General features: G+C 36.0%; 1 protein-coding gene across 1 annotated transcript; it reads left to right on the top strand.

The window, feature by feature from the left end:
• The first annotated feature begins 1,381 nt into the window (after nt 1-1,381).
• Nucleotides 1,382-9,447, top strand: FMN/FHY (riboflavin kinase/FMN hydrolase). The gene is made up of 11 exons (XM_086457925.1): nt 1,382-1,536; nt 2,772-2,904; nt 3,462-3,648; nt 4,947-5,077; nt 5,235-5,304; nt 5,614-5,679; nt 7,168-7,322; nt 7,414-7,509; nt 8,585-8,736; nt 8,811-8,894; nt 8,984-9,447. Exons 2-11 carry the CDS (start codon nt 2,829-2,831, stop codon nt 9,131-9,133), a joined length of 1,167 nt encoding a protein of 388 aa, XP_086314051.1. The 5' UTR covers nt 1,382-1,536; nt 2,772-2,828; the 3' UTR covers nt 9,134-9,447.
• Nucleotides 9,448-16,519: the final 7,072 nt, after the last annotated feature.

The following is a 16,519-nucleotide window of genomic DNA, read 5'->3' as shown; positions in this document are numbered from 1 at the left end:
GGAGATGGGGGAGTAGATTGTAAACAAAAGTTTTCTTTTCTTTTCTCCAATTAAGAAAACAATTCCCATGCCTTGCACCTCCTTCATTGATACCATTCCTTCTTATCCACTGTGCCAGATCCTTTACAGATTATCAAAGCCCTTTTCTTTTTTTTTCTAGAGGGACTCATTCATCCAAACACATAACCAAGTCAAATGGAGACATTCTCTACTTTGTTTGATTAGATCTCAAGAATAAATACAATATATTAAATTTAACTTAGGAGTCTGAAGTGTAATCTCATATATCTAAAGACAAGTTGTAGCAGCACAAGCACTCACAAAATTCTCCAATTTTTTTCAAAAAGTCGCAATTTTGAACAGGGGATTAGTCAATTAAATCAAATCGATAGTACAAAATATTGCAATTTTTTTTTTTTTAAAGTAACAAGTTACTAATCAATTAAATCTAATTGATTCCCAAAATTTTCTTTAAAAATGAAAAATGCAATTTCTTTTGAATATGAGACTAGTCAAAATTAAATCGAGAATGAAAAAATAATTGAGGAATATGGTAGCATTTTTACCATTCACCACCCTCAAAATTTTACATTTTTCAACATTAAGATAGAGTTCTAAGGTTGAAGATGATAGAATTTGGTAAGAAATCCTATAACATGATTTGTATGTAACAAACTTTTCACCCTTTCTTTTACAAAACTTTTCCTAATTTATACTAATTGAATCCAAACTATTATTACTGTGAAATGAGATTTCATCATGATGGATAGATAAAAACTATGTGCTACAGTAGATCTCAAATGCTATTTCACAATGCAAATTCAAAGTAGAATCCCATCCAAAGGTTTGCCCAAAGAACCATTTAATTACCAGTAAAATCCAGATTCTGAAGAAGAAATGTATCCACTAATACAAGATATCCAAGGAAATAAACATGAAAGTAACTCATCAAACCAAAACTACATGAAAAAAATGGAATTTATATATTTACAAAGGGTTCAATGGGTGTTTGTTTGCACCCATTTAAGCTGCTCTTTTCTTGTAACATCCTTGTGACAAATCACCTCTATGAAGCATATAAAATTATATAAAATCTTAAACCCAAATTTTCCAACAACAAAAAAAAACCTGAGAGAGTTTCTATTCGCACCCCAACTTTTACTTACTGATGTTCTTTATTTTTAATTGGGGTGTAATAAGTAAAATTTTGGGTGCCAATAGCAGCTCTCATAATTAATCAGACTGCCCTATTAGTTCGTGGATGAGTGGGCCCATAAGACTGCACCATGTGGTGAAAGAGGAAGAGGCTGGAGTTTGATTGTAATGCAACTCACGGGAGTGCAGGATCAACATTCGTACGACAAATATAACAACAACGACGAGTCACTCTCACAACTCACAAGGAATTGGTTCCTCAGCCCCTAAAAAAAAAAAGCATATCTTCTGGCAGCTTTTGTTCTTCTCTTACCTATCAATATAACTGATGGTTTGCCTTCTGTACTTAAAAGCGAAGCTCAAAACTCCTCCCAGTCCGAGGTACTTTCTTCTCAACAATGGGTACTCGTAATTTTATTTTAAATTTCATCCTCTCTGACAATTTTTTGTTTATTTATAGCGAAATTGAACAATTGATTAATTTTTTAATTTTGTTTATTTTGTTTATTATGATTGAATTAGGTTAAAATTTTGTGAATTTAGTTATTTAATTTCTTGGGATTTCTGATTTAGTGATTCACTTATTGGGGTATTGGTTCTTGGAATCTCTGATTGAGGAAAAACCTAATCTTTACATCAGAAAGGAAGAATTTTGCAGTCCATTATCCCATTTTCTGTTTTTTGTGGGATTTGGGAGTTGGGAAAGAAAGAAATATCAAAACTTTTGAAGGGAAGGAGTATTTGTTACAAGAGATATAATTAGTATTGTGGAACTCAAGGTTTTTTGGGCTAAGGTGTTCCTAGAATTGAAGGGAGTATTTTTATATATATGGGATTTGGTATGTAATTCGTAGCGTTGTTCCCTTTGTTTATCCTGTATGTATGTAGGTCTCTTGACGACGACCTATCTATCATTAAAAGAACAAAAAACTTAGTGTGAGTGCTAGTAATGGCTATATTAAGGCTTCTCGTTTTAATTCACTTCAATCCATTGCTGAGCTGAAGGATTAACTTCCACATCGTTTTGGAACATATTCTTGCCGACTGCTATTATCATACGAGGCATTTGTAGCATTAGAATCCAATTGACTTGAAGTTTCAAAGAGACTATTTTCTAATTTCTAGCATCTACAATCTCATTGTTAAATTCTAAGGACCTGATCAAAGTTTGAGAGTTGAATTTCCTGTTAGTTTCAAACATTACTTTCTCTCATTCAGCGGCTGACTGGTTATAATCAACATTAGTATTTAATATATTTCTAATCAAACTCAAATTCATATATCTGCCTTCTTAATTATCTTTCTTTGGCACTGATGTCTGTGTATGTCTTGACAACTCTCTTAGAGGTTAGAACTTGCACTAACACACTCGTAAGAAATTATTTTGGGACAATTCTCATCAGCTCATAACTTAAGAGCTCTGCCAATTAGTATACTACCATGCTAGTGACACATTGGAAGATTGATGCAGGTGAAATCACAATAAGTCAGCATTGCCATAATTTTAAGGCTTATTCTACTTCCTGTTAGTTATTAAATTGTACAATCCATATATTACATCTACTCATGCTGATTTCCATTCTTCATTCTGCTCATCAAGTTCTGTTTCATCGCAGATGTATTTTGTGAATTGAAATACAAGCTCTGCTTGAGAATTCCTTGAAGACTTTAAAATGGCAGCAGCCAATCCTTTGAGGAGGTTGGTATCATGTGTAATCCTTGATTTGGATGGTACACTTCTTAATACAGGTTGGCCTCTATTCTTTCCTTTTTAACTTTCTTCATGAAGAAAACTCCTGTCAAGTTTGGATGATACACGACTCACATAGAGGGGGTTGGGGACTTCCTATTCATTGGGTCCACTTAGAAGCTCTTCTAATTCAAATATGACCCCATCTGTCTCAATATACACCTTCTCTTGACCATTGACCTTCTATCATTTTTTTTTTTTTGCTTTTTTTTTTCTCATCAAAAACAATTTCCTCCAAACAGTATGGATTTTTCACATCCACATCCAAAAGAAATTTTTTATTCTCACCAGTTATCGTACCAAATGCAACATTTTTGTACTCAACCCAAGTGGTTGAGCGACTTGGGTGTGTTCCCCAAGTTAGTGGAATTGAGCCCAGCTGCCCCCCCCCCCCCCGGCGGTGATTATACCCAATACGCCAGTTTGTGGTGGCCGGGTGTAGTCCTACCTCCAAAGGGGGTGGGGACACCCTACATTACCAAAAATAATCTAATGATATAGCTTTTTTATTTTTATTTTTTTCCTCTAGTCTTAGTCACTTCCAATTTCATGACAGATGGTATTGTAAATGAAGTCTTGCAAGTGTTTTTGTCGAAGTATGGAAAGCAATGGGATGGAAGAGTAGCTCATAAAATTGTAGGGAAGTCACCTTTTGAAGCTGCAACTGCTATTGTAGAGGATTATGAGCTCCTCTGCACCACTGAAGAACTCCTTTCAGAACTTACACCGATGTTTTCTGCTCAGTAATCGTTCTGTACTCTTTCCTTTATCTTGCAAATTTTAGGGAATTTATAGTTTCTTAATGAGGACCTCTTGAAACTAGTCATGCAAATCTTAGTTATTTGTCAAGCATAAACAATGGCCAAAAGACACATGAAAGTAGATGGATGTGTGAGTTTGTTTCTTAATTAAGATTTTTTTTTTTTTTTTTTTTTGAAAAAGTATAATATATTGAAAAGGAAGGGGGGATACAAGAAACACGGAGGCCGAGAAAGCCTCACAAATAGCAACAAAGAAAAGAAAAATACATCATCAGTGATAACATAAAGAGTTCCATCTAAAAATAAAATCATCATAAGTAATCCCCCGGAAATCTATATTCTGCTTGGACCAAAGATATAACAGGCCCAGGATCTCCAAAAAACTCGCTTGAGAACTTCTGGACTTGCTGTTGAACACCCTATTATTTCTCTCGTTCCAAACCCCCCAAGCAACAGCCGCTGGAAGCATATCCCACAGGAACCTTTTTCTGGTGTGGAAATGATTACTGGTCCACCCTTCTAATAACGAGGAGAACTTACGAGGGAAGACCCAATTAATACGGAAAATATCAAGAAAAATTGACCAAATATTATAAGTGAAGGCACAGTGAATTAAAATATGATCAACTGATTCCCCTTCCCTCATACATAGGGGACAATAATTGGGCGTAATCCATCCCCGAACAATCAAATTATCCAATGTAAGAATCCTACCAAGGGAAGCCAACCAAACAAAAAAGGAGATTTTAGAGGGGACTGACCTGGACCAAATGATTGGCTCCGAGAGGGATCGCTCAGCTAGAGGATTGAACCACTTATGAAAGGACATGACAGAGAATCTCTTATCCTTCACCCTTATCCATTCTCACTTATCTTAATTAAGAGTTACCAAGGGTGTGAGCTGATTTTCATAATATAGTGGATCTAATTTCAAGAACTTCCTTACGTTTTACTCATACACATCATTTGGATGAAATACCTAGTGAGAGCAGATATGGACATAGTTGAATTAACACAACACATGGCTTTAAGCAGAATTAGAGGAACAGGATTTCAGCCGACCCCCAAATTCTTGGGATGAGGCTTTGACGATGATGAAGATGTAGGTTACTTGTATGATTGTATCTAGTTTTCAAGACAATGATGAACTTTTTAATATCCTGTACTTTGTGTTTGAATGTTGGTGTTTCCAAGCACTAGCATCTAAGTTTTTCACACCTTTTTTAATTGGTATGTTTTCCACACCTTGTGACATGAATTAGTGCATTTTTCTATTGCAGGTGGTGCAGTATTAAGGCTCTTCCTGGTGCTAACCGATTAATCAAACATTTGAATGGTCATAATGTACCAATTGCATTAGCTTCAAACTCTCCAAGGGAAAACATAGAAACCAAAATATCTTACCACCAGGGTATAATTTTTTTTTGAGACCCCCCAAAACTTGTAACATCCTCATTAGAACATAAGCTTCTCACCTTAGATGGGAGATGCACCAAGGACCTTATGTTTGTTTCTTCTCTTTTTTTCCCCAGTGTTTGAGCTTATTTGTTTGTTGTTTCGATTTTTAGGCTGGAAAGAATCATTTTCGGTTATCATTGGTGGCGACGAAGTGAAAATGGGGAAGCCATCTCCTGAAATGTGAGATGCAGCAGCATAGTTTTTTTTCCCCTTAGTAGTACAAATAATTTTGATTATTTTTCCTGTTTTTGGTGACTCGGGGTGTCTAGGACTAGCCACCGAGGATGTGTGGGGTAACCCGAGACCCCACACATCAATTTTAGTCCATGGGTGGTATTGACCCAAGACCTTGTGCAAGGAACTCAAGGTCTTAGACCAACTCCACTGCCCCCGTGCAGGAGATAGTTTTGATTTGCATCCTCTTTGAGCATTTATTGTCCACATGAATCCATTTACTGGATCTAATTTCTTGAGTTTTTGTTGTTTAAGATTCCTTGAAGCAGCTAAAATGCTGAATGTTGAAGCATCGAACTGCCTTGTCATTGAGGATTCATTGTAAGTCATTTTGAACTTTAATTTGTTTCATAATTGAATTCTCCTTTTATAAGAACTTCCTGATAAATAAATAAATAAAAATTAGCAGATAAATTCCTCCTACATATAAATTGAAGTTCTCGTATACCAATATCATGTATATTTTAAGTCCAAAATTCTATTTTCTAGCAATGCTTGCATGAGTGGAAGGAAATTATGAAGCTGATGCTTTAGTAATTGAATCAGGATCACTTATTGTGTCCTGTTTCTATAGAATAGGAATGATGTCTATGTGGCATGTGTTTGGTTGGAGTTTAAAACTCATTGGGATCCCAACCAATCCGTTTTTCTAGTTGCATGCATCCTGATGTGTTTAATCTCCAATTAAAATGTGCCATGTAGACAATGTAGGATGCTATACGAACGGGACACTGTTCTGGATTGCAACTTTGATTAATTCTTCACCGACTGGATCTCTTGTTTTTCCACAGCATTTAATGCCGGTCCTTTTTTTCCATTCTTGGGTATATGATTCTTTTTAGCACACGAAACAAGTCATACTTTATTTTCCATTCAAAGGACAACAGTCAAGAACTTGTTAAAAAAGTCATATTTCAGTGGTATGGTAGCTGACATTAATTCTAGTTGGATGGGATTCATGCCCAATGCTCTTGAGAATATGTATGTCTTTATCGGGAAAGTCATATACAGCAAAACACCAATGATACAACTAGTCAAAGGAACTTGAAGGTTCTAAAAGGGAATGGTAATTCATCAAAAATATAAAAGATTAGAAGAGCAGGCCAAAAAAGATGTGGAGTGAGTTATTGAGTGCTAATTTGAAGGTACTTGTGCCGATCAAAAAAAGAAAATAAAATTGAAGGTACTTGTGTTAGGCATCCGTGGCCCTTGATAGAATTGAATGGAGAAAAAAGGTTTGTGCAGCCTATCCTATATGTTAAGATAAGATTTTGATGATGATGAATGTTTTGGAAAACTCGAGCAACAATCCTTTGGGGAATATGCAATCCCTTTCAATAATATATAGATAACATTAGCATAATAAGAAAAGAAGAAATTCAACTTAAGTTACATACAATAAAAGGGGAAATATTTAAGTTTAAGTAAGGATGCTGCAAATTGCAGCAATTGTTCTATGAAGGAAGCAAGAATCTCAATTTATTAATTTCTTGTCTCACCACCTTCTGGTTGCACCGGAACGTTTCTCAAAGATGGAAACCATGAGTATCTTGTTTCTGCTTGAAAGAAATAGGTGTTACTTAATTCTAGTTATAACTTATAACTGGAAAGCGTAATGAGGATATATCAATAAAGATCATCATATTTTTTACCATGAATTTATATGAACTTATATCACTTATTGACTGTCTCCTGGTTGCATGCATGGAGAGGAACCTAAGCAATTTCACTTCAGATGTAGGACTTGACTGTAATTTTAAGTTACAGCATTTCCACATCTGATTACATGTCTGCTTTAATATGTACCAGACCAGGTGTTACAGCTGGTAAGACTGCTGGAATGAATGTGGTTGCTGTACCATCCCTTCCAAAGCAATCCCATCTTTACACTTCAGCCGATGAGGTGATCAACTCTCTGCTTGATCTACGGCCCGAAAAATGGGGTCTGCCCCCATTTCAAGATTGTATCCCCTCGAAACCTTCTCTTCTTTAATGTGAACTTTATCATGTTTTTCTTTAGATATCATCATCATAGCTACTGATTTGTAATTGCAGGGAGAGAAGGTACTTTGCCAATAGAACCACAGTATATTGGAGGCCCTGTCATCGAAGGATATGGTCGTGGCTCAAAGGTACTTGGAATACCTACAGGTGTGTGAAAACTCAAAAACAGTTTGCTACTATTTGTTAATGGAGTTTATCTAAAGAAAATGTCTTTAATCTGATATATATGTATATTTTATTTGGGCTGAATTTTGGTTCACCGTGTTTGGCTTGTAGTTCCCATCTCTAAGTGCCTATCAGGCCTTTTTTGGGGTACATCACCCATTCTTTAGGTTTCCTAGTTTCTAAGATTTAGAATCTTTAAGGTTAGGAAGTGAGATGAGAGATGTTCAGTGTTTTTTTTTTTTTTTTCCCTATTCTCTTGTTTTATTTATCTCCTTTTGGTTAGAAAATAACGAAGTAAATGAAACACAGTTAGGGGCGTAGGTTTTTCACTTCCAACTTTTGAGAAGTGCATAGGTTTTACCTGATTTGTTGTCTAAGATCATTTTTGGCTTGTAGCTCCTAGTTCAAGATATAACCAGCAGACCTACTTTCTTGGGAATGTCACTTAGTCTTTTGGTTCTACTAGTGTTCCTATGGTCCTTTTATATTAGAAAATGAAAGATGGTCTTATTCTTCCTTTTTTGGGCAAGAAAATAAATAAAGTAAATGAAACAGGGTTGTAGGGCCCTAGGGTTTTGCACTTCTATGTCTGAGAAGAGATATAAAATGGGATTTGGGTGGAGTTTGTTTTGTACGATGGACCTTAAACATGAGGATCCACTCATTTACATGTTTTAGAACTTTATTCATTCGTTTATCCATTACATTCCTCTAACAACATTTTTCCAAGGAAAATCCGACAACAACAGATCCCTGCTCAAACATCATGGTAGGAAATATGGAAAGCATAAAGCTGCTTCTCATTTATCATCCTCATCGTAACCAGAAGATGTTATTATGATTCGTAATATTCAGGAGTAATTCTGGTTTTAGATTAAATTATGATGCTTAGGATAAATGCTCCATATGGTCTATGCTTTAATTAATGAAACATGCTTAGATGTGGCATAGCTCACTCAAATTATTGTTTTTGTTTTGTTTTGTGAGAGAGAAGCTAGGAAGGTCATTTTATGCTTATACATTCTTTTCCCAGCATTTACACGTTGATTGCTTACAGCAAATTTATCAACGGAGGGCTATTCAACAATCCTTTCCGAACTTCCCTCTGGTGTGTATTTTGGTTGGGCTGGATTATCAACACGAGGTGTCTACAAGATGGTCATGAGTATTGGTTGGAATCCATACTTCAACAACACTGAGAAGACTATAGTGAGTGCTAAGAAAACTAGATGTGTAAAACAGTGTGTCCTCCACTGCATCCTAATATATGTTCTCCATTGCAGGAGCCATGGTTGCTTCATGATTTTGACAAGGATTTCTATGGGGAGGAGCTACGTCTTGCGATTGTCGGCTATATACGACCAGAGGTAATGTAACATATATTTATATCGCTCCATCATTTTCCGATACTTGCATTCCATTTTTGACTAGCGTTTCTTTGGTTTAAAATGAACAGGCCAATTTCCCATCCCTGGAAAGCCTGATAGCAAGGATTCACGAGGATGGGAAAGTTGCAGAGAAGGCCCTTGATCTTCCCTTGTATGCTGGCTACAAGGATGCCATGTACTTGAGAAGCCCTTTGGATCAGAATGGGCATCATTTGTGAGTTATATTTTGACAACTGTTCTGAAGATAAGCAGAATCCCCCACACCCTTTTATTTATTTATTTTGAAAGAGCGCAAATGGGAAGGATGAACAATGTGTGTATTATTCTTTCCTCTTCCAATTTCCAAGAGGAGATCTATGTCAGATCCCTACTTAAACAGATGAGGTGGAATATATTCCAATAAACATTTATATCATCTTTACTAGAAGGTGGCATGTACAAATCGTACATGTATCAAAAGGGCTTATCTGTAACTTAAAACATTGATTAAAGTGTTTTTGAATATTGAATAGTAAAAAATATATTTTTGTAATTTTGAATTCTTAGTTTGGGTAGTAATTTTCTTGGTTTTTGATCAAAATGACTTTGATTATATCAAGTTAAAATGTAAAGGTAAGGGCATTCGAGGGAACCAGATTTTTGATGTTGAACCACTTCTACTCAGCCTTTTCTTATTACAATGGTAAAGATGTTGCTTTTTCCAACTTTTCTCTTACCATGGAACATCCTTTCGTATCTCTTATTGTGTTCTTGAATCCTCTCCTTTTCTAAGATTGGATCCCATTGAGTAAGATTGATTTATAACTTCTACCTTATCTTTGCCTGGGCTAACATAAACATTTCCACTTGTTAGTAAAGTAATAATTTAGATACTTGCAGGTCCCTTCCCTAAAATGTGTCATTTATATTATTGTAACTGTTTTGTTTAGTACTGCTGACCAATTTTTTAATTTTTCAGTTCTTTACGACTATAACTCCTTGAGTTCAATTTTTATTGGAGAATAACATGGGAACTTGGTGGCCTTTTGTTTCTAAATTACCTGGTAATTAATTATTAAGGCTCTGCGAGGCCTCATATATAACATGGACTTTGAAGAGCTAGGTGTTTTATTGAAGAATATTGTAGTATTGAAGCTAAGTGAATGTTATATTAAGTTCCTTCATGCCAATCTATGTTTCTGTGTATTGATATCTTCTCTAGCCTCCTCCAAAGGAATAGTACACATTTTCTTCAAAACCTTGTATGCCAGATCAAAATAAACTAAAGAAAGCTCCCATCCCCCACTCTAAAGATTGGCGAGCATGGTTTTAAAACTCATTTTGCCAATTTCCATAGAAGAAGTAATCAGCTTGGGCAAATCTACATCAATGAAACCATGGTGGTAGGAGAAGAGAAAATTAGGGAAGGGGTGGTGAGTTTCTACAAAGATCTTTACAAGGAAAAGGAACCCTTGAGACCGAGGCCGGACAATCTAGACTTTAATTCTTTGAATCAAGAGGATAGGGAGTGGTTGGAAAGACAAATAGGGGAGGAGGAGGTTAGATCAGTTCTTTTTTCAATGAGTGGGGATAAGTCTCCGGGTCCGGATGGTTTTAATATGGAGTTCTTCAAACATTGTTGGGACATCGTCTCGAGAGACCTCATGGAAGTCATCAAGGAATTGCAAGAGAGGAATCGACTGGATTATAGTCTTAATAGCACATTCGTGGCCTTGATCCCTAAGAGAGCCGGGGCGGATAAGCTAGGAGACTTCAGACCCATTAGTTTGGTGGGATCGGTGTATAAGATCATATCCAAAGTGCTAGCGATGCGGTTGAAAATAGTCCTCCCAAGTCTTATAGGGGATGAGCAAGGAGCTTTTATCAAGGGTAGACAAATTTTAGATGGCGTTTTGATGGCCAATGAGTGTCTAGATTCTAGGATCAAAAATAAGGAAAAGGGGTTGATAGGAAAAATTGATTTACAGAAGGCTTATGACCATGTGAGCTGGGAGTTCTTAGAATATATGATGAGGAGGATGGGTTTTGGGTTGAGGTGGATAAGTTGGATTATGAAATGTGTTACAACGGTTTCGTACTCGATTCTAGTCAACGGGAGCCCAGCTGGTTTTTTTAGAGGGTCAAGAGGCTTGAGACAAGGGAATCCGTTATCTCCGTTTTTGTTTCTTATTGTTGCTGAAGCTTTAGGGAGGTTGTTTAGAAGAGCGGTTGATTTAGGTAAGCTTTCGGGGTTCAGGGTGAATGAAGGACCGTTGATCTCTCACCTTCAATTTGCCGATGATACCTTAGTGTTTTTGGAGCATTCTAGGGACCAAGTGAGGGTGCTCCGTGTGTTGCTGTGCTGTTTCGAGGCTATGTCAGGATTACATACTAACTTGCAAAAAAGCAAACTGTTTGGAGTAGGGGAGGTAGAAGATATTCATTTGCTGGCCACTACTCTTGGTTGTGAGTATGATACCTTGCCCACTACCTACTTGGGCTTACCGTTGGGAGCACCTTACAATAGTTCTAAAATTTGGGATGATGTGATTGAGAGGTTGGAAAGAAGGTTGAGTACGTGGAAGGCTAATTATTTGTCGAAAGGAGGGAAAGTGACCTTAATAAAAAGCACCTTAACGAGTATTCCAGTTTACTTTCTTTCTCTATTCACACTCCCGAGGTCCGTCGAAGTTAGATTGGAAAGGCTCATGAGGAACTTTCTTTGGAATGATAAGATTGGTAAGAAGAAGTATCATTTGGTTAGATGGAAGACGATTTGCATGCCCAAGAAGAACGGGGGTTTGGGCATTAGGGGTCTTAGATTAACCAACAAAGCGCTTTTAGGTAAGTGGCTTTGGAGGTTTGGTGAGGAGAGGGGTAGTCTGTGGAGGAAGGTGATTAAAGCTAAATATGGGGACAGGAGTCTAGGTTGGTACAGCGGTGAGTCTAAAGTCTCGTATGGATGTAGTGTTTGGAAAGGGATTTTGAAAGTTAGCAAGGATTTTGAGCAAGGGATTAGATTCAAAGCAGGCATAGGGGACAGAATCAGATTTTGGGAAGATAATTGGTGCGGCTCTTTGTCTCTGGCGACTCAATTCCCATCCTTATACACTTGTTCTATTAAGAAGAACCATTCAATTCAACAGTGTTTGGTTCGCAACGAGTCCGGTCCTACTTGGGATTTGGGGTTCAGAAGAAATTTTAATGATTGGGAGTTAACTGAGGTTACATCTTTCCTTGATCTCCTGCATACATGTCACCTCAATGAAAGCGATCAGGATAGGTGGGAATGGACTAAAGCGAAGGATTCGAGATTCTCCGTAAAGTCATTCTATAACCAGCTCACTCCTCTTGTTGAGCGGGCCATCCCAGGTTCTATTATTTGGTTAAGGTCAGTGCCCTCAAAAATCTCCTTCTTTGTTTGGTTGGCTTCCCTTGGTAGAATTCTTACGATGGATAACTTAATTGTTCGGGGTTGGATTACTCCCAACTGTTGCCCCCTTTGCTTGTTGGAAGGGGAATCGGTTGACCATATTTTAATTCATTGTTCATTTTCCTATCAAATTTGGTCATATTTCCTTGGTTTATTTCGTATTAATTGGGTTCTTCCTCGTAAGTTTTCTTCCTTGCTGGATGAATGGACCAGTAAAGTCTTCCACACCAGAAAACGTTACCTGTGGAATATGCTTCCTTCGGCTATTGCTTGGGGGATTTGGATTGAAAGAAATAACAGGGTGTTTAACAACAAGATCAGAAGCTCTCATGCAGGTTTTTTAGAGATCTTGGGTTTACTATACCTATGGTCTAAGCAAAACATAGAGTTCGCTAGGACTTCTTTTGATGATTTTATTTTTAGATGGGACTCGTTATGTAATTAGTGTTTTTGTTTCTTCTTTCCTTGTTGTTCTTTTGAGGCTTTCTCGGCCTCCTTGTTCTCGGTTCTTCTCTTTGCAATATATTATACTTATCAAAAAAAAAAAAAAACTCATTTTGGCATCTCATCTCATCTCGTCAATGAACGAGACTGAGTCACCTCTGATGAGTTTTCCGATACATTTGAGTCGTCTCGTTCAACAATGACAAAAACGAACCATGCTTTTAAAGCTTGTCCGATATGTTTGATTTGTCTATCCATCTCGTTGGTGGACGATACCGAGACGTATTGGACAAGTTGTCTCGATCTCGTATGAGATTTAAAATCATGTTGGCGATTGCTAAAAGCTTTTCAGGACTACTGGTCTGAAAATGTTTGGCCCATCTCTCAGCGAATCAGCCAGATTAGTGATTTCAATGCATTGCACAAAAACCCGATATACATAACTCCTTCCTTTATCTTGACGTTGGACCACCAATAGAGAGTATTAAGTAACATTAGGCATCTGAAATGTAAATTATTGTCAGTTGGATTTAGATTGATTCAAATGTAGAGAAACCCTCTTGAGATGTCCAGTTTTTGGAATTTGGCTTTATGAATTTACATACCATCCCTCCAATGGCTCTATTTTTCCATTGCAACTCAATGTTTTGGAAGGTGAATCACTGTGGCACCACATGTGTTATAAGTTACTAGAAGGTGGCATGTGCAAACACACATGTATAAAAGGGTGTATTTGTAATTTAAAGATGCATTTGTGGATTTTGTCGTCAAGTTTCTGCTTCTACGCGAGAGCTCCAATTTACAAAAATTTAGTCTCTGCGATTCCTGCTGCGATTCAGGTCCAATTGAAGAATTGATTGATGCTGCCGTAAGACAACATGTTAAAGAGCTTAATATTGAAATTTTTGCTCTGCAACCTATTAAAGTTGCTAGTGTTCTACTTATTTCAGCCATTAGAACATTTAAATTGAAATCATATAAAAAGAGCTTTGAAATATCAAAAAGAAAGAGCTTTGAAATCCCAATACAACATCCAAATACAATGTGTTCAGCTGCTCAGCTTATAACTCTGGAACTAGCATCAGTTACACTTCCAAAGGGCAATTCGAGTGGCGAGCTCATCTTGAATTGTCCAAGTTTGGAAATTTTGATTGTGGAAAGCTGTGACCATCGACATCTCAAAGTTCTTCATATATCAGCTTCTCAACTTAAGAACTTGGTTTTGAAAACTGATGATTGGAAAAATATTTTTAATTGCAAGATCAGGATATGTACCCCAAATCTCCTACGTTTGTTGAGTTGCCCAACAGAAAACTGGCAGCTTCTAATTCTTCCTAGTACCATGACGATAATCCTCTCCTTCATGCATGCTTCCATGTTGTTGCCTTTAATATTGATGTGAAAATTTAAATTTGTCAATCAATTTTGAATTTTCTTCTTCATATGAAGATAATCATCTTCTCCTCCGTGCGTGACACCAAAGTATTGCTGACAGGCAGTTTTATTTTTTATTCTTTAGAGGTACAAAACACATTTTAAATGATTTCAAATTAGATAAATTTTATTGAATGTTAATCTTTCTAGGTAGGATAAGATAGGATCATATATTTTTTTCTAAATTATATTGAGAGGCATCAATGGGTGGCCTTCATTTCCTTATTTTATTCTCCAATTTTCTCTGTTTTTTATCTCAAGATATCTCAAGTACTGCCAACATCATAACTCCATCTCAATCTAACAGTGATGGGTAGACCTTAGTTTCCCAAGGTGGAACCTTTGCACTAGATTTCTTCAGCCCCTCTAATTCAAAAAATCGTTATGTAGGAATTTGGTATAAGAGTATCCCAATTCGAACAGTAGTTTGGGTCTGTAACAGAGACTCCCCACATAATGATTCATCAGGAGTTTTAAAGATAGGCTTAAAGGGCAATCTTGTTCTTGTCAATCAGATTGGAAGCATTATATGGTCGTCGAATTCATCGAAACCAGTTGGAGAATCCAGTTGTAGAGCTCTTAGAATCTGGAAATCTTTTATTATTGTAAGGGTGTTCATATCTATTTTTACTATCTCAATCCAATTTCATTTGGTCTCCTTCTTGGTATTTTAGAACATTTAAATTGTATGTTTCTTTTATTTTTTATTATTATTATCTGCCTTTACTTTATATGAATAAATCACCTCTAAGCATATAGGCTTTAAGAATGAGAGGACACGGGGGCAGTGGTAAAATTTGGCTTTATGAATGTTTTGGATGGAATTCTTCGTGGCTCCTACCATTTAGATATAAATATATATTATCTCATTGAAATTCACAAACTCCCGAGGAAATGATTTTTGACAAGAAAATTTTTAAATTGACTCCCATTATTTGAGTGTCGTACATTTCCATTCGTTTTTTTTATTTTTTTTTGGATCAAAGTTATGCAATAAAAAACGTGGACAAATGGTTTTCTGACAAATCGATTGCACAATTATTTGTTGAGCAAATGATTTCTTGTTAGTTTTTCAGTAGACAAAGGCATTCAATATTATCCTTTCAATTACTAGTAACCACTGTGAATTTGAAACACGATGGAGTCTAAGTTGATTCGGATGACTCAAACGAACTTGGAGGGCTTCAATGAGGTTTTTTTGCCATGAATTGATCACCTCTTAGTCTAAACCAAAAAACCACCAGTTCAATTCTCCATATGTTAAGTGGAGTGCAATTGGTATTAGGTGATCTGCAACTGATCAATCTCTAAAAAGTTACTCTTTATTTATTTATTTTTTTTTTTTAAATGGTGATTCAAACACACCACTCCATGTTTTGGGGAATATTTGATATGATCCCTTATATTTTCATATTGATGGTATGCTTCTTGACCTTGGATTTCTCTTATAAAGACACTAACAAAAAACTTAAATGCCATTTTCTTTAATGTTTAGTTTGAAACGTCATGATTTTTCTATTCAACTCCTTTTTCAATCCATAGTTTACCACTATAGAAAAGCCTTTGCTTTTTTTTCTACATAAAATTTCATTATCTTCTCTTTCTCCAAAAATTAACTATTGTTCTTTGATGTTTGAAGGTTGAATTAGATAGAATCTTAAGATTTGTGATGAAGGAGAAAAAAAAAATTCTCAAGTGGTTAATTAGATTTTGGTTTCATGTTGAAGATAATAGCTCATTTCTGATTTATCTATAGGAAAATTTATTTAATGAATCTTATTATAAAGATTTCTTTCTAAACAACCCCTAATTTTTCTCGGGTAATTTATAGTTCGTTTAATTAACTTCTTATCGGATCCACACTCAAAATTGTTGAGATCAACTTTTCTTCCCATGTTAATCATGCATCATTGAGATCAACGATTTGAGATTTTGTTGAGATTGATATTTTTTTCAAAATCGTGGATCTCAACGTTTGAATATGAATAGTCGTGACTAATCTTTTAAATTGTCGTCTCAACAATTTAAATGAGTGGTGGTTGAACTTGATGATGCATTAGGGTAATTATAAAAGCACCTCACGAATTAATAAGGGCAATCCACACCTAATCAAATTGTTGTCTTATATGAAGTAAAAAATTTTAAATGAGCTGATTTTTTGTGAAGATGATCTCTATGATGAGTAGGTTATCCTCACCAAAAATCAACCTATTCCAAAACTTCAAACCCCATCAAAATTGATTTACCAAAAAAAAAAAAAAAAAAATTTAATGATTTACGATTCTTGAACTTGTTTTAATAGGGTTAGAAGTTT

Source organism: Akebia trifoliata, chromosome 11, assembly GCF_017979445.1.
Source record: "Akebia trifoliata isolate Shusen 1 chromosome 11, ASM1797944v1, whole genome shotgun sequence".
In the NCBI taxonomy this organism is placed as follows: Eukaryota; Viridiplantae; Streptophyta; class Magnoliopsida; order Ranunculales; family Lardizabalaceae; genus Akebia; species Akebia trifoliata.
The sequence above is the reverse complement of the archived record's forward strand: the minus strand, read 5'-3'. Positions and strand labels throughout refer to the sequence as shown.